We start from the raw sequence: 24661 nt of genomic DNA on the forward strand, positions 1-24661 counted from the left end.
CCCCCTACTTCTCTGATTATAACACGGAGGCTCCAACCTGGCACACATTGACCATAGTATCACCAGAACCAGGAGGAGGGACATAACTTGACTTTCTGCTGCCCGTGCCCCTTTTTATTCTGCAATTGCTTTATGCTTCCAGAGATTCTACGTGGCCACCTCCCGCCAGCTGAGACGTCTGGACTCTGTCACCAAGTCTCCAATATACTCCCACTTCAGTGAAACAGTCTCGGGTTTGTCCATAATCAGGGCCTTTGAGCATCAGCAGCGTTTTCAGAAGCACAATGAAAGCTTAATTGATACCAACAAGAAATGCGTCTTTTCCTGGATCATTTCCAATAGGTGAGGGGTATATCTAGTCTGGAATCATGTTAAGCGTGGTACTGATTACAGATAGATGTGGTGGAATCAGTAGTTGTTATTGATTAATTTTAGTATAATATTTTAAATATAATTTATATATTTTTAAAATATAAGAAATGAGAAAAATGTACCTTCCTCCTCTTTTCACAGAGGAAAGGAACTATGGGTCAACTATATTACATGTATTGCCAGATATGACCAACGTGTTCACTCAGTGGCTTTGTTATATATTTTTTTCTTTTTTAATCTTTGTTATAAGGGATGACTTGCTAGGGAAAAGGAGATGAGGGATATAGTTTGAAATAAAGGTGATGTAAAAATAAAAGTTATAAAATAAGGTTTATAAAAACCCAAACTGCTTTAACAAAAATATGTTTCTGATATGTAGTACATTGTATATTGTGAGTCTTTTTTATCTCTCTGCTTCCCCTTGAATAAAAATAGATTGATCCATTTGATGTAGGAAAATTATTTTGTATTCAGGAGTGGAGTGGAAGCAATGAGTACTTAGGGCCATGAAGATACTTCCATGTTGGGGGGTTGCAGTCTGGGTGTAAATGACATAATCAAACAGGAAATCAAACCAAACCCCATAGGAATTACAGGGTGCTTTGATTTACGTGAATGATAATTTGTCAAATAAGCACAGCTTTACAGAACGGACCAATTAGGAAGTGAATGTCTGTTGTATTAAAGGACTTTAAACAACATTCTCCTTCCCCTCTTTAAAATCAGATTAATTTTATTTCTTTCATTCGTTTATGTGGTGGCAGAATGTCTCTCTGGTGCATTTATATCCCTGGAAATTAGCACAGGGCTGGCATACAGTAAGCGCATAATAGTTGCTTTTTATTTGTCATCTGTGATCCCCTGTCCCCACCACATGACTCCTTTTCCAATGTTTGATTTCTTTACAATCAGGTTCACTTTACAAAAATTCCATTTACACACAATGTAAGAGACGCGGGAGGCACGGGCATTACAGGGCGCCTCCTGTACCTTCCTCCTGAGCAGCCCCAAACTCTGCTCCTTGGAGCTTCTTTGGGGTGGGGTGCATCCCCAGAGCCCGAGTCAGGAACCTCCCGTCTCGGTTCTGTTTCCCCACAGGTGGCTGGCGATTCGACTGGAGCTGGTCGGGAATCTGGTGGTGTTCTTTTCCGCCTTGCTGGCCGTCATTTACAGAAAAGACCTGAAAGGGGACGCCGTGGGCTTGGTGCTGTCCAACGCGCTCAATGTGAGTCGGAAGCTTCGGGGCCGCGAGCAGCCGCCTGGTCTGCAGCCCGTCCCTGGTCACCCTCACACGCCTCCTGGGCAGTGGCTAAAGAGCTGGGAGTCAGGAAGGCTTGAGTGCGAATCCTGGCTCTGGGTTACTCTCTGGGTTACATTAACCTCCCTTTCTTGTAGTTTTCTCTTTATAAAATGGAATTGTAGGAGCACCTGCTTCTCAGGGCTCAGGATCAAACAAAACATGTGCAAATTACTTTCTAAACCTTACAGTGCTATGTCCATCCCAATTATGACTATTTGCATTATTAATCCATCAACTAATTAATCAAAAACATTTTAAATGTACCAGGCATTGTGCTAAATACTGTTAATTACTCATTATTTCTACAGCATTCATTCAATTACTATTGAGATCCTGAGCGGTCCAAGATACAGTACAAAGGTGTATGGGAAAAATGAGTCCTTGCCCCCAGGGAGATTACATTCTAGTAATTAAAGTCATGGTATCCAGTGGCAAACCACTGACTGACAGAAGACATCTCTAGGTTCATCCTTTTTATATACTATTATATTGCCACTTGACATTGGGGTGAACCAGCAATATCCTTGTGAAAACAGCAAGGATCCTGGGACAGGTCCAGCATAACACTAACAGTGTTAATTACAACAACAACAATAATCTATTAATATAAGTAATACATAATACATTTAAGTAATACATATTATATAAACATATTAAATATTTAAATAAATATACATATATTCATAAATATATAAATTAATGAAAAATACTAAAAATATAGTACTTTAAAATTTACAAAGCATTTTACATGTTGTCCCATATGATTCTCATAACATAGGGGTTATTATTAATTTTCATTTTGCAAATGGGGCTTAGATAGACTAAGTGACTTCCTCAGGGACCCAGATTAGTAAGAATCTGAATGAAAAACATTGAGTTTTTAATTTACGTTCTCTTGCCTCCAAGTCCAACTCTATTGACTGCATCACCTGTGAAGCAGATAAAGGCAACGAATAGAAGTACTCTTGTTATAGACCCCTACAAACAAAGCCTGGGAGAGCTAGACTTGGGAATTGTTCTAGTCAGACTTCCTGGAACTGCCTGTAGCCATTTAGTGAATTGCTTAGAATTACAAGAGTAGTAATTGGTGGCGGAAGTGTGGCTAGAATTCAGCTTTCTTGACTGCCCATCCAAATATCTCTCCATTGCTCCCTGTGGCTTTTAGGCTCACCCTGGTGAAGGAGAGCACCTAGGAGGAGGTAGAGAAGAACATTTTTATTTGCTAAGTCTTGATACTCCCTGTCTTTCCCTGTGAAGCTATCCTTCAGACTTTCTCTAAGAGCTTTCCTTGAGCATTCTCAACACATTCCTCATAGACATGAATATCAACATTTCTGAAATTCCTTCTTCTCTTTCAGTCAGTAATGCTGTATCATCCTGGGTTCCTTGAACCAGGAAGTGCTTCATTTAGATATTGATTGTTTCTCTCACTTTACTTAGCACAGTGATAGGCACAGAAAACAACAAATATATGCTTGTTGATAAGGCCGATGGAGCAAGTTTTTGGGTCAGAGACCATCTTCTTATCTTCTGGTCTTGGTGCAGATTACACAAACTCTGAACTGGCTGGTGAGGATGACTTCTGAACTGGAAACCAATATTGTGGCTGTTGAGCGCATCAACGAGTACATCAAAGTAAAAAATGAGGTAAGAAACAATTAGAGAGAGAAGGCTTACGTAGACCTTGTCCTTTATAGATTTTTGCTTTTCTATTACCTTTAAATCTCTCCTCCTCCTCTTTCCATCTTCATCATTCTCCCTTCACTTTTCTTTTCTTTTTTTTGTCATCAATAATTTTATTTTATTTTATTGATAACAGCTTTTATTTTCAAAACATGCAAATGTTTAACATATATTGGATTACTCCCCATCTGGGGAGGGGGGGAGGGAGGAAAATTTTGTACACAAGGTTTTGCAAGGGTCAATGTTGGAAAATTATCCATGCATATGTTTTGAAAATAAAAGGCTTTAATTTTAAAAATGGGGAAAAAACACATGCAAAGATAGCCTTCAACATCCACCCTTGCAAAACTCTCCTTCCAAATTCCTCTCCTTCCCTTTCACCTCTCTTTTCTGTTTGTTCTCTATCTCCTTGCCTCCTGTGACAAATAGGTTAGAATATTTGAATTTTGGGGTTATTAAAACAATATGGTTGGCAAATACAAAAATAGAAGCTGAATGCTGGATAATGATCCCTCTTAAGCTTGCCCCCAATGAAAGGATAGAAAATCGTACCACCTTTCCTTTTTTATACCAGGTAGGGACTATGGGAATGGGACACAGCATACACTGTCAAAATTGATTAATATGTGAGTTCGTTCTGCTGCTCTTTCTTTTCCTCCACCCCCAAACTTTAAAAAAATTTTTGTTAGAAAGGTTGGTTCTCTGGGTAGAGAGTGTTACTATGTTAAGTTTTAAGATTTGAGTTATAAGGAATCTTTTAAGTGAAAGAACCATGGAAGAAATGGGAAGGGAGGGGCATTTCAGTATGTTGATTCTACTCCAGAGACCCAAAATGCTGTCTGCTAAATGCTCCATCTTCCAATGGTGAGTTCCAGTCTCCTTTTCTCCAGGAAGCCTTCTCTGACAATTTCCTCTCATGTGGAACATTCCTTTCTCCACTCCTACTTTGTACTTTATTGTTCTTGGCTATTCCCGTGTAAGTCTTTTCTTTCTTAAAAGCAATTAATAGAAAGCATTATTGAATCCATAGTCCACTTAGAAGACGGAGAAATACATTTAGAAATGTGGACAATGTAAAACCAAAAGTCACAATATTTTTTTAAGTCAGTATTGTCTCAGATTGGTTGGTTGGCTTATAATGAAACCAAAATTATTCAAAGAGCATCCACATTTCCCCTCTAAATTTCACATAAAATTATTCTAGTGGGAAAGGTTTTCCCAGGTAGTTTTATTTTTTTTTTTTTGCAAGACATTTAAGGAGTTTGACTCTTTCAACTTGGGAATAGAAATTAGATTTGTGGCTCCCTTATTATTGGTCCTTCGTTCTCAAAGAGGACAAATGACACCACCCTCGTACCTTGAATCACTCATGAATTGGATTTAAGAGGGAGATTGGGAATTTTTATAATGGGATTCATCAAGTGGAGCTTTGTGATGAAGACTGACAGAGTTTCTTAGGCTTTAGTGGTTGAGCTAGAGTTGACAAAAGTGCGGGATAATCATGAATCTAGTCTAAGCCATGTCAATGGGCAAGGAGACTCAATATCCTGGGCTGAGAAACTAGAATTCTGGGTTATGGTGGTCTGCCATTCTCCCAAACAGATCCAAGTCAGAGAAATCTGTCAAGTGATAAAAATTACATAGGAGTTTCAATTCAAGGGAGACAGAGAAATGTAGGATTTGGAGATATAAAGGAATTTATGAATCATCTTCTCTGACTGAGATGAAGAAACTGAAATTCAGAAAGGGGGCTAATGAAGTTCATCCAGGGATCACCTAGCTGAGCTGGTATTTGAATCCAGGTCCTTACAGAGCAGATTTTTCAATTCAGTATGCTCCTTTTAGAAGAGGTTCTTAAGGAGGTGGGAGATTACGGGTGTGAAATGTTACATAGGTTTTCAGAATCTGGTGGGATGTGAGTTAATTTTGCTGACTTTTTTTTTCTCCTCTTCCTTTTATCATAAGGGATGGTTCACTAGTGAGGGGAAGGGGGAAGGACATATTTGGAAGTAAATGTAAAAACAGAAAATATAAATAACATTTTTTAAAGTTGGTGCTGAGACTTCTATAACTGGCTTCTCGCTCAGGCTCCCTGGATAACAGAGAAGAGACCTCCAGATGACTGGCCCAGCAAAGGGGAGATCCACTTCTCTAATTACCAAGTGCGCTATCGCCCTGAGCTGGAACTGACATTGCACGGGATCACCTGCCACATTGAGAGTGCCGAAAAGGTAATCACAGCAGCAGTCGAGGCGGAGGTTATCTGGAAAAAAGATCCGAGTTTGCTGTAACAACCAGAAAAGGTCTATGGATCCCTTCATTTGGGGGCTGCAGTCAGAGATTGTGCTGCTTGTCCTGTCCTCAAGGACAAAAAGGAGTCTGCTCCCACAGCCAGACCACAGAACTGCAAAAAGACCTGGACATTTCTCCACTTCCTCTCCCAATTTCTGAGGGTTCTTCCCATGGTTTCTTTCTTTTGGGGGGGAAATAATTGGGATCAAGTGCCTTGCCCAGGGTCACAAAGCTCCCATCAAGTGTCTGAGAGAGGATTTGAACTCCCTTTATTTTATTCACTGTACCACCTCCTTGCCTCAACCCATTTGTTGTCCTGTTTCCCTACCTGGTGGAAAGGGAAGCCATAAGGAGGAGAGTAACTGGAGAAATAACTAGGGTTGATATACTACCTTTCTCCCCAAACCTGATGGACCTACCTGTCCTAGGTTAAAATAGTTTTCTGGAAACTATACTATCAATGAGGTCCCATTGACAATTTTAAGAAGAGAATCATTTGGTGCAGGAAACAGGGAGGTGAAGTACCCAGAGAAAGGAACCATTTCTTTGGGGATGATTTAGTAGAGCCCTCGGCTTAGGCTTGGTCAAAGGTGAGGAACTCAGGGAAGAACTTTGCCAAAGGCTAGGAACTGCTTCTCTCATGACAGCATGGGGGCCACAGGCAAATAAAATTTCTTCTTGAGGGTAACATGAAAATATAAAAGAAAGACTCTCTTTTACAGGTTGGTGTAGTGGGCAGGACGGGGGCTGGGAAGTCCTCCCTTACCAGCTGCCTCTTCAGGATCTTAGAAGCTGCAGGAGGCCAGCTCACCATTGATGGACTAGATATTGCCTCCATTGGGCTCCATGATCTCCGAAACAAATTGACCATCATCCCTCAGGTGAGTTCTGGAAGCCTTCCTCTCATCCCTCTCTCCTTTAGCTACCTTTGGGAGGTCCATAGGACTCTTGTCAAATCCTTACTTCTTTCCCTGATCCCTAATGCAGATGAAAGGATGTCATCATTAGTGGAGATGATCTGATCATCTCCTAGGGCTCCCAGTCTTCCAAGTCCTCATCTCTGGCAGATTGTTAGCAAAGAGCAGGATGAGGAGTCTCCCTTGCTGCCAATTAAGTCTGAAGCCCTCATTCTCTGCTTTGTGGAAAACCTGGAAAACTTGGCTATTACAATCAGATCCCACCTGTCTAAACCAGTGAACAAATCATCCTTGTGTGGCTGATACGATGTATGCTCCTGGGGGGCAGAGACTGACTTTTTACTTTAGTTTTGTTTGCTTTTCTTTGTGTTCCCAGTGCTTAGCACAGTACCCAGAACACAGTGGCTGGTGTTTCCAGAGTAGAATCTTCAGCTTCTTCCCTTCCCTCCTTCCTTCTTTACCTCTTCCTTCCCATTTAACCTAGCGTTCTTTGTCAGGAAGTGGGCAGCATCCTTCATCACTGGCCTGGAATCACGACTAGTAATTGTATTACTCAGAAGTCAAGTCTTTCAAGGTTATTTTTAATGATATTATTTTGGAGTGGCTCTTATTCTTATTTTTGAATCATTTCCTTGGAATCTTGGAATGCAAAGCACTTTGTAAACCATATACATCATTAATAATCTATTACCTTCTTAAACTTTATAACTTTTTTAAGGATAGCAGCAAAAAACAAAAACAAAAACAAAAGTTAAGATTTAGTAAACAACCAGTAGGTGGCAGTAACTTAACACTTTAGTATCATTATTAATCAGCATTTCAAAGGACTTTGCAATCTTAGTATTAGTATTCTTGCCCTTTTCCATGGCCCAAACTAGGAATGTTTTCCCCACTTGATAAAGGAGAGGTGTGTTAGGAAACCACATAATCTCATAACTGGAAGAGATCTCAGAAGGAATCTAATCCAGTATTTTTCATACTTTTTGATCTAAGAACCTCTTAACATTTTATGAAGGTTAAATAAACATTTGTCTATGTGCATTTCAACTACTGATATTTGCCATAATAGAAATTAAAACTGATAAAATTTTAAAATATGATTTATTCATCAAAAATAACACTAATATAAAAATTTTTAATGAAAAATAACTTTTCCGAAACAAAACAAAAAAATTAGTAAATGACACTGCTTTACATATTGTGAATCTCTTTAATATAATCTCTTTAATAGTCTTATTAGAAGACTATACATTCCATACATTGTATTATGTTGCTTTGGATGAAGTATTTGAAGAAAATTTGGCCTCAAATAAATATGTAGTTTCAAAAAGGATCTGGATTTTAAAAGGAAAATTACATTTTAGTAGTATACTGAAAGGGTTTGGGTCCTGGGATTTGCAGATAACACTTTGGGAACTGCTTATATAATGTAACTCTATATGTAAACAATGGGCCCTCTACTTGGGTTCATACTTGTCTGAGGCAGGATTCTAACTCAGATCTCCCAGACTCTTTAAGTCCAACCGCTTCCCATGATTCCCCCTAAATCTGTTTTCTCCAAACAGAATATCCCAATAACCAGTCAATGAAACAATGAATAAGCATCTATTAAACATCTGCCATGTGCTAAACATTGATAATACAAAGATAACAATCAAAATTTTCTTCCATCAAGGGGTGTGTGTTCCATTAAGGAAAAATGTACGTCAAATGTATAGATGAAAGAAATTCAAAATTAAATTTTGGGAGGTAGGACGCACCAGCAACTGGGGACTCCGGAAAGACTTCATGTAGAAAGTGTTACCTGAGCAGAGTTTTATAGGAAAGGGTGAATTCTAAAAGGAAAAAGTGAGGTGGGAAGAACATTCTAGAGCGAGATAATCTCTGAGAGAGAGAGAGAGAGAGAGAGAGAGAGAGAGAGAGAGAGAGAGAGAGAGAGAGAGAGAGAGAGAGAGAGAGAAAGAGAAGTAGGGGGGGAGGGAGAGGGAGAGAAAGAGACGGGGAGAGAGAGGAGGAAGGAGGGAAGGACGGAGAGACAGGGAGAGGGAGAAAGAGAGGGAGAACGCTCCGAGCGAGAGACAGACTGACAGACACACTAGGCTAAATTAGACCCAATTGGACCACGGCCCTGGATGGGTTCACCAGATGAGACATGGAAGGCCTGGCAGGAGCCGGATGACGCTGCAGGCCAGCGCGCAGGGCAGAGCTGTGTCCGAGGACGGGAGCAGCGGCGGGGAGGGTGCTGAGTGTGGTAGAGAGAAAGGCGACGGCCTGCCGGGAGGAGAGGCGGCTAGGGGAAGGTCCGTGGCCGAGGGCCTTGACCGCGGGCCTCGCTCCCCTCCCCTTCTCCCAATTACGGCCTGGGAACCATACAAAGCCAGAAACAGGGACCCCGGGGATCCACGGGCCCAGCCTCTCCCCGGAAGCACGATCCTTTGACCACCCCCAGAAGCCCTCCAGCCTCCGCTCAGATCCCTGGGATAGTCCCTCTCTCCTAAAACAGTTCCCTCTGGCTTCACGTGGTGCTTCCTTCTATTGAGAAGTCCTCCTCCCTGGAGGCACAGGGGATGGAGCCCTGGGCTGGAGTCAGGGAGACCCGAATGTGGTCTCTGGACGCCCGAGACTCTGGACAAGTCTTGTAACGTGTCAGTTTCCTCATCTGTTCAATGGGAGTAATAGTAACATGAAGCATTTGTAAAAGCGCTTAGCACATAGTAGTAAATGCTCATTTCCTTCCCTTTCCTTTGAACATTCTGTTTTCTGGCCTCAATCCTACGCTATGAACATCAGCCTAAATTTGATTTAAAAGTTGGCCGTCTTAATGAAGGACTCAGTTTGTCAAGGCTGGGCCCCAGAGGATACAAAGCAAACCGATTCGGTTCTCCGTGCCTCTCCTTCCCCTTGGGAGAGACCACCGGCTTTAGCGGATGATTACGGGACTTAGCTCGCGAACGCAGTTCTCAGCGTCTGCCCTCTCTGTGACTCCCCCCCCCCTTCTGAAGTGCCCCGAGATTTCTAAAAGCCGCCGTCCCGATCTGGAGGCCGCAGGAGGGTGGCCCCCGCCAGCCAGCCGGCACTGACTCCTCCCGCCCCTCGCTCTCTGCAGGATCCCATCCTGTTCTCCGGGAGCCTGAGGATGAATCTGGATCCTTTCAACAAGTACTCGGATGAAGAGGTCTGGAAGGCGCTGGAACTGGCTCACCTGAAGCCCTACGTGGAAGGCCTGCCGCAGGGGCTGTGCTATGAAGTGAGCGAGGCTGGGGACAACTTCAGGTGAGTCCCCCCCTCGGACCAGCTTCCTCGTAAGGCAGCCATCAGCCCCAAGGGGGAAGCCTTCCTCTCACTCCCTGCCAGACCGCTTGTTGCGAACCTCCCCGTGAGCATCCTCAGGAAAGTATCTTCAAATGCTCGGCCTGGGGGAAGGCCATCCTAGGCCGCCGGGTGCGAGAGGGAAGGCTGGTCAGCACCTCGCCCCAACGGGCCTCGGTGTGCTGCCCCGAGGGGCCTTTCCGCCCGCTGAGAAAAGCCGCTTTTGTTCAGGTGGCTCTTTTTAATCCTGGTTGATGCTATAAATACGGAGACCTGGCTCCGTTCCCCTCGCAGCCCCGGAGGGCTTCCAGTTTCCACCCTTGGGCAGGCCCGGGTGGCACAAGGGACGCACATTGGGCCCTGCCCATCAGGGAGACCCGAGTTCAAATCTGGCCTCAGAGGCCCATTAGCTGGGCGACAGCGGGCCAGTTACCCAGCCTTTCTGAGCCTCAGAATTCTCATCTGCAAAGAAGGAATAGCGCCATCTGTCTCGCAGGGTTGTCTGAGATAACAGATCTAGAATGTTTCGCAAGCCTCATAGTGCCATGTTAGTGATTGTTCTTCTTGTCCTGTGGAGAGTCACAGCAGAGCAGCAGCATTAATGTTCCCAGGATTGTTTCTTTTCTTTCTTTTCCGTTTTTTGTTTTTTTTTTTTTTTTTTTTTTGCTGAGGCACTTGGGGTTAAGTGACTTGCCCAGGGTCACACAGCCAGGCAGTGTGTCTGAGACCGAATTTGAACCCAGGTCCTTCTGACTTCAGGGCTGGGGTCCTAACCACCGCGCCACCTAGCTGCCCCTCCAGTATTGTTTCTTTAGACAGGAATTAGAACAGTGGTATAGTTGATATCCCAGTAAGTACAATAAACTCCAAGGGACTCCACAGTATTTTTTGTTGTAGTTTCATTATCAAATATTATTCTGTTTGTGGGTTTGGAAATCATTTTATCATGTGCATTTTTCTTGTGAGTCATCCTTGAGGTAATAAACCAAAAATGTATTTTTTTTTTAAAGCATACCCTGCCTGCCCACTGTAGGGCTGAAAAGTGCTGGGCATTATGTCTCCTGAGGGCTGTCCCCGGAAACTAGCCGAGTCCCCTGAGACATCTGGGACTAAAACTATCAGTGACAAGGGCGCATCTCTGAGCTCTGTGTCTGCCAGTGCGTTATCTTCTTGCTGGCAGAAGAGCAGGATTTCACTTATCTGCTCTAGCTTCTGGCAGGAACCTTGCTGGGGCCATCTGATGTCATGACTGAGATTGGTGTAGTTTCAGACGGAGCATAAGATGGTATAAGAATTGTTTCATAGCAGCCTGCAGAATTCTCTCAGTAGATGTTGAGTCACTTATTGGGAAGTCATATTAGAGTGCCATAAAACCAAAAGAAAAAATGGCACCCAGGACAGTAAACATGTTGAAATTTAGGCTTCCTAGTGCAAATGCCAATTAGAAAATTTTTTTTTAATTTCCCCCAGTTACATTTAAAATATTTTTCTTACATTTGTTTTAAAACTTGAAAAAATAATTTAAAAAATTTTTAAATAAAAAAAATTTTTTGAGTTCCACATTTTCTCCCTTATCCCTACTCCCAACCCCCTTTAAGAAAGCACATGTGAAATTATGCAAGACATTTCCATAAAAGGAAGGCATGTTGCGAAAGAAAACTTAAAAAAAAACAAAAACATATGCTTCAATCTGTATACAGATACTAACCACTTCTTTCTCTGGGAATGGATAGGATTTTTTCACCATAAGACCTTCAGAACAGTTGTGAATCATTATATTGCTAAGAACAGCAAAGTCATTTACAGCTGACCATGGAAGAACATTGCTATTACTTTGTACACAATACATTTCACTTTGCTTGAGTTCATGGGAGGACTTTCCAGGTGTTTGAGAGTATTCTGCTCTGCATTTCCCACAGAACAATAATATTCCACCATAATCACATATAATTTGTTCAACAATTCCCCAATTGATGGGCATCCCTTCAATTTCCAACTTTTTGCTCTGAAAACTATTTCTGTATATATGGATTCTTCTCCCTCTTTTAAAAATCTTTTTTAGGGATTTACGCCTAGTAGTGGTATTGTTAGATCAAAGGATTTGCATGATTTTATAGTCCTTTGGGCACAGATCATATCTTTTGATCATTTATTAATTTGAGGCATGGCTCTTATTTTTAATAAATTTGACTCAGTTCCCTTTATGTTTGAGAAATGAAGCCTTATCAAAAAAAAAAAAAAAACTGACTCAGAATTCTTTTTACAATTACTATTACTAGCTGTATTTCCCCCATTTATTCTATTTTGTCTCTTTTCATCCTGCCCCTTCTCAAAAGTATTTTGCTACTGACTACTACCTTCCTCAATATGCCCTCTACTCTATCATTCTCCCTCTTCCCATATCCTATTCCCCTCTTGTTTTCCTGAAGGGTCAGGTAAATTTCTATACCCACATTGAGTATTTTATTTCTTCTTTGAGCCAATTCTTATGAGAGTGAGCTTCACTCAGTCCTCCTCTTCTCTCCCTCTTCCCCTCCACTGTAAAAGCTTTTTCTTGCCTAGAGCAGATAATTTACACCATTCCACTTCTCCCTTTCCCTTTCTCCCAGTACATTTCTCTCACCTCTTAATTTCATTTTTTTAGCTATTATCCCTTCATACTCAACTTCCACCTATGCCCTCTGTCTATATATACTTCTACCAGACATAATAAGAAAGTTCTAATGAGTTACAAGAATCATATTCCCATGTAGGAATGTAAAGAGATAAACTGTCCCTTATATCACTTTCCTGATTGTTTCCTTATGCTTTTCCTGAGTTTTGTATTTGAAAATCAGATTTTTCCATTCAGCTCTGATTTTTTCATCACAAATGCTTGAAAATCTTGTATTTCACTAAATATCCAGTTTTTCCTCTGAAGGATTACACTCAGTTTTCCTGGGTAGATGATTCTTGGTTGTAATCCTAACTCCATTGCTCTCTGGAATATCATATTCCATATTCTGGTCCTTTACTTTGGTGTTGTAAAAGCTGTTAAATCTTGCGTTATCCTGACTGTGGCTTGAATTGTTTCTGCATGCTTGTAATATTTTTTTCTTGACCTGGAAGTTCAGAAATTTGGCTATAATATTTCTGCAAGTTTTCCTTTTGGGATCTCTTTCAGGAACTGATCAGTGGATTCTTTCAATTTCTATTTTACTCTGTGGTTCTAGAATATCAGGACAGTTTTTCTTGGTAATTTCTTGAAAGATAATATCCAGGTTCTTTTTTTGATCATGACTTTCAGAAAGGCCATTTATTTTATATTATCTCTCTTTAATTTATTTTCCACATCAGTTGTTTTTCCAATGATATTTTGCCTTTTTAAAAAATTTTTTTTGTTTTCAAATTCCAATTCTTGATGTGCCTACTTAGTAGCAGGGTAGAACTCTTCCCCATCCTTCATTTAAATAACACTGAGCCTGATTCTCCCAAGAATGTTACAGGGAGATGGCGGAGAGGAGGCTCACAGTTGCATAAGCTCCGCGCTTTCTCTCACTATCCACTTCATTACAAGCCTCTGAATCAATGCTTGACTGAAAAAAACCCACAAATAGTTACCAAGAGAAGCCATCCTTGAGATCCGCCAAGAAAGGTCTGTCTTTACTGGAGGGCTGGGGCGGTTTTAGATCGGGCACAGGCTGAGGGCAGCGGCAGTGAGAGCACGGGAGCAGACTGGAGAGGGGTGGAGAGTGATCATAGCCGTTTCTGCGGGGAGAGCTTCGCTACAGGTTTGGATAATTTCCTCCGGCAGCAAGTCAACAGCCCAGCAGAAAAGCTAAAAACACCGGGGCTGAAGAATACAACTGCAAACAGCTGAAGTCTCTCAGGACCTGGCCCCCCCCCCTTCCCCCCCCTCAGTGACTCAGCACGCTCTGGGATCTCAGAGCGCAGGCGCAGCACAGTCCTGCTAGTGCCTCACTGCTGCCCCCTGCAGTCTGTAGAGGAAGCTCGATAACACACCCAGCCCCCCCCCAAAGAAAGACTCCAGTTTTTTCTGTTTTTCTTTGGTAGTTTATCTCTGATTAATAGACAGAATGAGCAAGAAGCTGAAGAGGACTTTAACCCTTGACAGCTTCTACACAGATAGAGAGCAGACTCTAAATCCTGAGGAGACTAAAAACAGGCAGTCCCCAGGTGATTCCCCAAAGGAGGAGATCGGCTGTTCCTCAGCACAGATGAACCTCATAGAAGTGATTAAAAAGGCTCTCACAAGGGAGCTAGAAGAAAAATGGGAAAAGAGTCTGGAGAAAGTTAAAGAGAGAGTGGATAAAGAAGTAAAATCCTTGAAAAATAGGATTAGTGAACTGGAAACAGAAAACAGCTCTCTAAAAAACAAAATTGGCGAAATGGAAAAAAATTCCACAGAACAAAAGAACTCAATTGGACAATTAGAGAAAGATTTTAAAAAAGTGAGTGAAGAGAATACTTCACTGAAAATCAGAATTGAACAAGTGGAATTGAATGACTCGAGGAGACAAGAAGAATCAGTCAAGCAAATCCAAAAAAATCAAACAATGGAGAAAAATGTGAAATACCTTCTGGGGAAGACAACAGACCTGGAAAACAGATCCAGGAGAGACAATCTGAGAATCATTGGACTCCCAGAAAAACATGATGAAAAAAAGAGCCTGGACACTGTCTTCCAGGAAATAATCAAAGAGAACTGCCCAGAAGTCATAGGAACAGAGGAAAAAATAAACATTGAAAGGATTCATCGATCACCCACTGAAAGGGATCCTAAAATCAAAACACCAAGGAATATAGTGGCCAAATGCCAGAACCCTCAGGTGAAAGAAAAAATATTGCAAGCGGCTAGAAAAACCCAATTCAAGTATCAAGGAGCCACAATAAGGATCACCCAGGATCTGGCAGCATCCACATTAAAAGATCGAAGGGCCTGGAATATGATATTCCGAAAAGCTAAGGAACTTGGTATGCAACCAAAAATAACTTACCCAGCGAGAATGAGCATCTTTTTCCAGGGAAGAAGATGGACATTCAACGAAGTAAGCGAATTTCATCTATTTCTGATGAAAAAACCAGAACTTAACAAAAAGTTTGATCTACAAATATAGAACTCAAGAGAAATCTAAAAAGGTAAAGATTAATCTTGGGAACTATATTTTGACTATATAGATGTATAAAGAATACATGTATACCTTGTTCTAGAAATTGATGTGGAAAGGACATTGTACCAGAAAAAGGGTAAAGTGGGGGTAGTACATCTCATGAAGAGGCATAGGAAACCTATTATATCTGAGAGAAAGAATGGAGGGGGATGAATATAGTGGGTATCTTACTGCCTTCAGAATTGGCTTTAAGTGAAAAATCTTAAGACATATTCAATCTATGGTGAAACTTCTCCCATCTCATTGAAAAGTGAGAAGGGAAAAGTGGAAAGGGAAGGAATAAGCTAAGGGGAAGGGAATACGGGAACTGGGAGGGAAAGGGGTAAGATAGGGGGAGGAACTCTAAGGAGGGGGGAGGGATACTAAAAAGGGAGGGCTGTGAGAAGCAAGGGGTGCTCACAAGCTTAATACTTGGAAGGGGGGGAAAGGGGAAAGAAGGGAGGAAAGCATAAACCGGGGTTAACAAGATGGCAAGTAATACAGAATTGGTCATTCTAACCATAAACGTGAACGGGGTAAACTCCCCCATAAAGAGAAAGCGGTTAGCAGAATGGATTAAAAGCCAGAATCCTACAATATGTTGTTTACAGGAAACACACCTGAAGCGGGGAGATACATGCAGGTTAAAGGTAAAAGGTTGGAGCAAAATCTACTATGCTTCAGGTGAAGTCAAAAAAGCAGGGGTAGCCATCCTGATCTCAGATCAAGCTAAAGCAAAAATTGACCTAATTAAAAGAGATAAGGAAGGACACTATATCTTGCTAAAGGGTAGCATGGATAATGAAGCACTATCTATATTAAACATATATGCACCAAGTGGGGTAGCATCTAAATTCTTAAAAGAGAAACTAAGAGAGCTGCAAGAAGAAATAGACAGTAAAACTATAATAGTGGGAGATCTTAACCTTGCACTCTCAGAATTAGATAAATCAAACCAGAAAATAAATAAGAAAGAAGTCAAAGAGGTAAACAGAATACTAGAAAAGCTAGATATGATAGATCTCTGGAGAAAATGTAATGGAGACAGAAAGGAATACACTTTCTTTTCAGCAGTTCATGGAACCTATACAAAAATTGACCATATATTAGGACATAAAAACCTCAAACTCAAATGTAGTAAGGCAGAAATAGTAAATGCATCCTTTTCAGACCACGATGCAATGAAAATTACATTCAACAAAAAAGCAGGGGGAAGTAGACCAAAAAATAATTGGAAACTAAATAATCTCATACTAAAGAATGATTGGGTAAAACAGCAAATCATAGACATAATTAATAACTTCACCCAAGAAAACGATAATAATGAGACATCATACCAAAATGTATGGGATGCAGCCAAAGCGGTAATAAGGGGAAATTTCATATCTCTAGAGGCCTATTTGTATAAAATAGAGAAAGAGAAGGTCAATGAATTGGGTTTGCAATTAAAAATGCTAGAAAAGGAACAAATTAAAAACCCCCAGTCAAACACTAAACTTGAAATTCTAAAAGTAAAAGGTGAGATCAATAAAATTGAAAGTAAAAAAACTATTGAATTGATTAATAAAACTAAGAGTTGGTTCTATGAAAAAACCAACAAAATAGACAAACCCTTAGTAAATCTGATTAAAAAAAGGAAAGAGGAAAATCAAATTGTTAGTCTTAAAAATGAAAAGGGAGAACTCACCACTAATGAAGAGGAAATTAGAGCAATAATTAGGAGTTACTTTGCCCAACTTTATGCCAATAAATTCGACAACTTAAATGAAATAGAAAAATACCTCCAAAAATACAGCTTGCCCAAACTAACAGAGGAAGAAGTAAATATCCTAAACAGTCCCATCTCAGAAAAAGAAATAGAACAAACTATCAATCAACTCCCTAAGAAAAAATCCCCAGGACCAGATGGATTTACATGTGAATTCTACCAAACATTTAAAGAACAATTAACTCCAATGTTATATAAACTATTTGAAAAAATAGGGATTGAAGGAGTCCTACCAAACTCCTTTTATGACACAGATATGGTACTGATACCTAAACCAGGTAGGCTGAAAACAGAGAAAGAAAATTATAGACCAATCTCCCTAATGAATATTGATGCTAAAATCTTAAATAAAATATTAGCAAAAAGATTACAGAAAATTGTCACCAGGATAATACACTATGACCAAGTAGGATTTATACCAGGAATGCAGGGCTGGTTCAATATTAGGAAAACTATTAACATAATTGACTATATCAATAACCAAACAAACAAAAACCACATGATCATCTCAATAGATGCAGAAAAAGCATTTGATAAAATCCAACATCCATTCCTAATAAAAACACTTGAGAGCATAGGAATAAATGGACTTTTCCTTAAAATAGTCAGGAGCATATATTTAAAACCATCAGTAAGCATCATATGCAATGGGGAAAAACTGGAACCTTTCCCAGTAAGATCTGGAGTGAAGCAAGGTTGCCCACTATCACCATTATTATTTAATATCGTATTAGAAACACTAGCCTCGGCAATAAGAGTCGAGAAAGATATAAAAGGAATTAGAGTAGGCAATGAGGAAACCAAACTATCACTCTTTGCAGATGATATGATGGTATACCTAGAGAACCCCAGAGATTCTACCAAAAAGCTATTGGAAATAATTCATAATTTTAGCAAAGTAGCTGGCTACAAAATAAATCCCCATAAATCCTCAGCATTTTTATACATCACCAACAAAACCCAACAGCAAGAGATACAAAGAGAAATTCCATTCAGAATAACTGTTGATACCATAAAATATTTGGGAATCTATCTACCAAAGGAAAGTCAGGAATTATATGAGCAAAATTATAAAAAAGTCTCCACACAAATAAAGTCAGACTTAAATAATTGGAAAAATATTAAGTGCTCTTGGATCGGCCGAGCGAACATAATAAAGATGACAATACTCCCTAAACTAATCTATTTATTTAGTGCTATACCAATCAGACTTCCAAGAAAATATTTTATTGATCTAGAAAAAATAACAACAAAATTCATATGGAACAATAAAAAGTCGAGAATCTCAAGGGAATTAATGAAAAAAAAATCAAATGAAGGTGGCCTAGCTGTACCTGATCTAAAATTATATTATAAAGCAGCAGTCACCAAAACCATTTGGTATTGGCTAAGAAATAGATTAGTGGATCAGTGGAAAAGGCTAGGCTCACAAGACAGAATAGTCAACTATAGCAATCTAGTGTTTGACAAACCCAAAGCCCCTAACTTCTGGGAAAAGAATTCATTATTTGATAAAAACTGCTGGGATAATTGGAAATTAGTATGGCAGAAATTAGGCATGGACCCACACTTAACACCATATACCAAGATAAGATCAAAATGGGTCTATGACCTAGGCATAAAGAACGAGACTATAAATAAATTAGAGGAACATAGAATAGTTTATCTCTCAGACTTGTGGAGGAGAAAGAAATTTGTGACCAAAGATGAACTAGAGACCATTACTGATCACAGAATAGAAAATTTCGATTACATCAAATTAAAAAGCCTTTGTACAAATAAAACTAATGCAAACAAGATCAGAAGGGAAGCGACAAACTGGGAAAACATTTTCACAGTTAAAGGTTCTGATAAAGGCCTCATTTCCAAAATATATAGAGAACTGACTCAAATTTATAAGAAATCAAGCCATTCTCCAATTGATAAATGGTCAAAGGATATGAACAGACAATTTTCAGAGGATGAGATTGAAACTATTACCACTCATATGAAAGAGTGTTCCAAATCATTATTGATCAGAGAAATGCAAATTAAGACAACTCTGAGATACCACTACACACCTGTCAGATTGGCTAAGATGACAGGAAAAAATAATGATGAATGTTGGAGGGGATGCGGGAAAACTGGGACACTAATGCATTGTTGGTGGAGTTGTGAACGAATCCAACCATTCTGGAGAGCAATCTGGAATTATGCCCAAAAAATTATCAAAATGTGCATATCCTTTGATCCAGCAGTGTTTCTATTGGGCTTATATCCCAAAGAAATACTAAAGAAGGGAAAGGGACCTGTATGTGCCAAAATGTTTGTAGCAGCCCTGTTTGTAGTGGCTAGAAACTGGAAAATGAATGGATGCCCATCAATTGGAGAATGGCTGGGTAAATTGTGGTATATGAATGTTATGGAATATTATTGTTCTGTAAGAAATGACCAGCAGGATGAATACAGAGAGGCTTGGAGAGACCTACATGAACTGATGCTAAGTGAAATGAGCAGAACCAGGAGATCATTATACACTTCGACAACGATATTGTATGAGGACATATTTTGATGGAAATGGATTTCTTTGACAAAGAGACCTGAGTTTCAATTGATAAATGACGGACAAAAGCAGCTACACCCAAAGAAAGAACACTGGGAAACGAATGTGAACTATCTGCATTTTTGTTTCTCTTCCCGGATTATTTATACCTTCTGAATCCAATTCTCCCTATGCAACAAGAGAACTGTTCGGTTCTGCAAACATATATTGTATCTAGGATATACTGCAACATATCCAACATATAAAGGACTGCTTGCCATCTAGGGGAGGGGGTGGAGGGAGGGAGGGGAAAAAAAATCGGAACAGAAATGAGTGTAAATATAATGTAATTATTAAATTAAAAAAATTAAAAAAAAAAAAAAAAAAGAATGTTACAGGGAGGGTATGGGGAAAATGGAAATGAATTTACCTCATGAGAGAAACTATAAATTCCTCAAAGATCATTTCCAAGGAGACATATTCAAGTATTCCCTCCACCACAGAAACAGGTTAAATGCCCCTTTTGGAAAGCTCCAATTTAGTCTCAAAAGCTGGAAAAAGTCTTCAGTTATCTTCGAGATTAGGGCAGTTTCATTTGCCACACCTAGTTGAATTTTAGACTGATATATGCTCAGGCATTCTCTCTCCCCAAGAAGTCTGAGGTTTTCTAGGGCATATAAACTTCCTTCGCATTCCTTGTGCCCTCCTACACTGGGAGTTTAAGATTGGCTTCTTGCTGGAGGTGGGGATGTGGGGACTTCAATGCTTTTTGTGACCTTCCATCTTTCCCCCCTTGGATTTTAGTCTGAAAGCATAATCAGGCTTAAGAACAAAATATTTTATAGACATTATAGTCCATGGTGGGGGGGGGGAGAGGGGGGCGAGGGAAGAGAGAGGGGGATTGTCAAAATCCTGGCCTCTTTTATTGCCCAGTTTGAGAGCTATCACTTTTCTCATGAAGTATAAATCAAACCGGCCTTGTCTACATAATATTCATTTATACTGCTGCAACTCTTTAAGCTTTGCCAAATATCTTCACCATCGCATGAGGAAAGGAGAGATGCCCCAATGGAGAGAGAGCTTCTGGAGCTTGAATCCTGGCCCAGACACAGACTAGCTGTCTAATTCTGGGCAACTCACGTTACAGCTCTCGGCCTTGGTTCCCCCACCTGTATAATGAGGATAATAAAAGCATGAATCTTGAGTTGCTGTGAGGATCAAGGAAAATAAGACTATATATTTGAAATTCTATCTAAATATTAGCTATTGTTATTACCACTGTCTCAATGAGGAAGCTGGAGTTTAGATGCTAAAACCCCTTGGTCACATAGCTAGCAAAGAATTAGAAAGAGAATTCTGTCCAGCCAGCCTTTTACCATACTATGCTGCTCAAGATTTTTTAACCCCATTCATTCTCTAGGTCAATCCTTTCTTAAAAGATCCCCAGAAACATCATAGTTGCCTCTGGTCTGTTGTTAAAGCCCTGATTAGGAGGTGACAACCTTGCAGCCCCAGGTAGCTTTTGTTCTGAGGAATCCCTGTTACATGTCAGGACTAATTATCAAGGTCCAGACTCGGGTGATTTTCACCTAGCAGTGCCAGAAACAAAAGATTCAGGCCCTTTCTAAACTCTGATGTGGGGGAAATTTTAAAATTCCAATTTTATTTATATGGTACTTTGAGGCCTGCAAAACATTTTGTAAGCTACAATCTAAGGTATAATGGTTTCTGTTCCATTTGGCTCTGTCTCCTGAACTTTGGTCCCCTAAGGACAATCTGCAAACAGTTCTGTGAATCTTGTTCTGGCTTTTGCACTAATAAAAGTGATCCTGATATTCTTGCCTTTCACATAATTGACACTAAAATGCCGCCAAAGCCTTTTTGATCATTTTGTTTGCTTTGGGATCTGGCAAAGCTGCTGACCCTTTAAAAAACTTTCTTAGAAGGAACAGTAGGAGCTCCCTGTCCATGCCCACTTTAGGCCTACCAGCAGCTTTGTCCACATACCACTGACTAGAAAAATCACGTTAGCCCACGTAGGGCTTTTGATAATAGTTAAGTTTCCCTGGGGTAGTTGAGGAGAAAAGTGGGGTTATCTTGCATGACTCCTCCATTGAAAAGTTTTTCTTTTATAAAATAATGTAGAACTTAATCGATTAACACCCTTATTTTAATGTCCCCTACTATCAACAGGGGAGAGCAATGAGCACATTCCTTAACTGCTTCATTCCTCTTTCCACAGATGTTTAAGCAGGTGCTTCTGCCATGTTTATGGCCGCTTCATAAAATAAAACTTGTTTGCACTTCCCAAACCTTTTTCAAACAGGAAGTCAGACTCATCAAATATGGCCATATCTAAGTCAAGGCAAGTCTTTAAAGAGATAGTAGTTTTGAGGCTAAAATTACACATAAAAATTAAGGAATTTGCTAACATTATTCAGAAACTGAAACATTTTAAACTGATGTCACTAACAAATTTTATGAGTCAGACAGTATCACAATGGATAATGCTTTTTGTTGTGCATTTCATAATATTCTTAGTACCAAATATCCATCATTTCTTCCTCCATGCTACTTGCATAGGTGTTTGAAGGGGCAATAGTACAGCTAGGTTCTAATTAGTGCAAATAATTTAATTTCTTCTTAAGTGGTAACATTATTCAAATTCACACATTTCCGTTGGGTTGGAGCCAATTATCCTATTTTACATATGAGCCATCTACTTTGCGGGGATATTATTTGCACTGATCAGAACCTAGCTGGGAATTCTGTCAATTTGGAAATGTGTTGGAATGCCCAGCATGCAAGACAACGGTGCCATTCTTGTTTTCTGTGCTGACACAGCGTAGGGCAGAGGCAGCTTCTGTGCCTGGGTCGTGCTCTGCTTCGGAAATCCAAGATTCTCATCATGGACGAGGCCACGGCTGCCGTGGATCTGGAAACAGATAACCTAATCCACACCACAATCCGAGAGGAGTTCTCCAATTGCACGGTCATCACCATCGCCCACCGCCTCCACACCATTATGGACTGTGACAGGTGGGTCTGGCTGCTGAACTGATAGGGTGAGGTGGGAGAACAGACGAGGGAGAGGAGCAGCTCCTAGAGAACTTCGGTTACAAAATAGAGATGGAAAATCTGTGGATGAGAAGTCTTTTCACTTAGCAGAGTAACCAGTGGGAGAGATCACCATACCATGAAAACGGCAAGGGATGCTTTTCCATCAAATAGTCTAGAAATGGGGAGGCTGGGAAGGAATGATGGTGGGAGAAGGCAGCTCATCAGCCTGAATAAAAGGGACTGTGGATCTGCCTTTGGTTCTAAACTAAACTAAAAAGAGTTTAAAGTTGACTACGTTTTAACTCCTGAGACTTAATACTTCCTTTCTGTCTTGATTACAGGATTATAGTATTGGATAGCGGGAAGATTGTAGAATATGATAGTCCTGATAAACTGCTCCAGAGGTCTGGCCCCTTTTATTTCATGGCCAAAGACGCTGGCATTGAAAGTTTGAACACATCACTCTAGCCACATCCAAAGGCTACTGACACACAAAGCCTGATGTAAATAAATAAGACTACACAAAGGAACTGACTTCTGAGCTGGACCATCTGGATCCTCATCACCACTGAGTGATAATGTGCCCACGGGACTGAGGCAGAGAAATCCATACATTCCGTCCTGGTTCTTCTGTGTTGGTTTTCTTTGAGTTCCAAAACATAAGGGAGTAGAGATGACGGCATCTGCGGTAGGAGAAAGCTGAGTAACATTCTGAGGACAGTACCTGGTTTTTTTGTCCACAGTGCCTGGCAAGTAATAAATAATAATTGCTCCTGATTAAGGGAGTTTTGGCCTTCTTGTTTTATGAATGTTAAATATATTGAGGGCCCATCAATCACCTGTTAGTATGGGATGTGCCTCTGACCCAATTTACTGCCTTAAAAAAAAAGGCAGATGATGATTGCAAATAAATAATCAATATCTTATTGCTTGCCTTCTCAATGGATGGGAGGTTGTGGAACCCTAAATTAAAAAAAAAAAACATGTCAAAAATTTTTATATGTAATTGTACATGTAGTTTTTGCATGTGATTTATATGTGATATCCATTAAATACAATTTTAAACAATTAAAGAGGCAGATGCTTCTATGTCCCTATGTTCATGGAATAGGGGAAATGAAAGGACAAATATGAAACATTTGACTCCTTGTTCCCAAGAAGAGAAGAACAAATGGGCACTAAAGATGGCTGCAGCCAAATGAAATTCGCTTCAGTGCTCCAACTATGCCCATGACACAATCAAGAAGTCTGCCACCTGCAGCCAGCCATCTCAAGACAATTCTCGAAGGCCAGTGTCTTAACACCTATGGACTCCCCAAGCTCAATGTATGATAGTACTTTCCTGTGTATGCTGTTTGGTCCCAGTAAGGTGTTGAAGAGCCTAGTGGGAGGCCCGGAAAGATCAGCCGCCCTCACACCACTTCAAATATTTTGGCCCCGAGACCTTCAAAGGAAAATAAGAAGCAGGTTTACCTTAAAGGGAGTAGAACAAAAACAATAACTAGAACAATGCAAAAGAGATTTCAAAATGCAAATTTATCAGATGTCAACTGCAAAAACTGCTGCTAATTTTTTTAGTTGTATTTAAATTTTGCCTTTTGACAAAGCAAAAATGAAAATTAAGATAGCAACTGAAAGCCTACTACCATCACTGTCTCTATCTCAGCCTCCTAATAATTATATCATATCAAATATCAAGTTTCTCTTCCCTACTCTTTTTATATTCTATCTCCAAACTCCCTCCAAAAATTTCACTCACCACACCAAGGAGTCCTTGGGATTGAACTGATGAACCTAAGAAAGGGTCTGCATTCCCACCATTTCCACCAGTACTTTTATTAGCTACCTCTATTTTCCTCATCTCCTAAGCTCTACACCTCTTCTACAAGTTCCCTAAACTCTTGCCTCCCCCACAAAGAAACCAGCCGAGGGTAAAAAGCACTTTCCTCACACAACCACCCATGAAATAGGAGGGTGCAGGGAAAAGAGGAGGGTGGTCTTGGAGTCAGGAGCCATGGGTGTGAGCCCTGCCTTTTGGCAGTAGTCATGGGCAAGTCCCATGGGCATGGTCTCCAGCTTCGAACGCTGAAATGAGCCAGTTACTCCCCCTTCCCAGCAGTGGACTGAGATACATTCAGAACCAACGAAGGGACACAGAACTGTGATGTCCGGAGCCAGCTTGAAGACAAAAACACTCCCGTCAACAAGGGTTTGACTAACTTGCCTCTTACACCTGCTGCTCGCTAAGCCCCAAACCCCACCGGCAAAACAACTGTGGGCCATGTACCA

The 24661-nt window shown here is 40.4% G+C and overlaps 1 protein-coding gene across 1 annotated transcript in view; it reads left to right on the top strand.

Moving 5' to 3' along the window:
* Positions 1-23445, top strand: part of ABCC2 (ATP binding cassette subfamily C member 2) — a 70769-nt gene extending 47324 nt beyond the window's left edge. Inside the window, exons 25-32 of the mRNA XM_051973823.1 lie at positions 143-342; positions 1471-1597; positions 3218-3319; positions 5443-5586; positions 6370-6528; positions 9671-9837; positions 22157-22351; positions 22714-23445. Of these exons, the coding sequence (XP_051829783.1) occupies positions 143-342; positions 1471-1597; positions 3218-3319; positions 5443-5586; positions 6370-6528; positions 9671-9837; positions 22157-22351; positions 22714-22840 (1221 nt within the window). The 3' untranslated portion in view covers positions 22841-23445. The remainder of the gene's footprint in view (positions 1-142; positions 343-1470; positions 1598-3217; positions 3320-5442; positions 5587-6369; positions 6529-9670; positions 9838-22156; positions 22352-22713) is intronic.
* Positions 23446-24661: the final 1216 nt, after the last annotated feature.

This window comes from Antechinus flavipes, chromosome 2 (assembly GCF_016432865.1).
Source record: "Antechinus flavipes isolate AdamAnt ecotype Samford, QLD, Australia chromosome 2, AdamAnt_v2, whole genome shotgun sequence".
In the NCBI taxonomy this organism is placed as follows: Eukaryota; Metazoa; Chordata; class Mammalia; order Dasyuromorphia; family Dasyuridae; genus Antechinus; species Antechinus flavipes.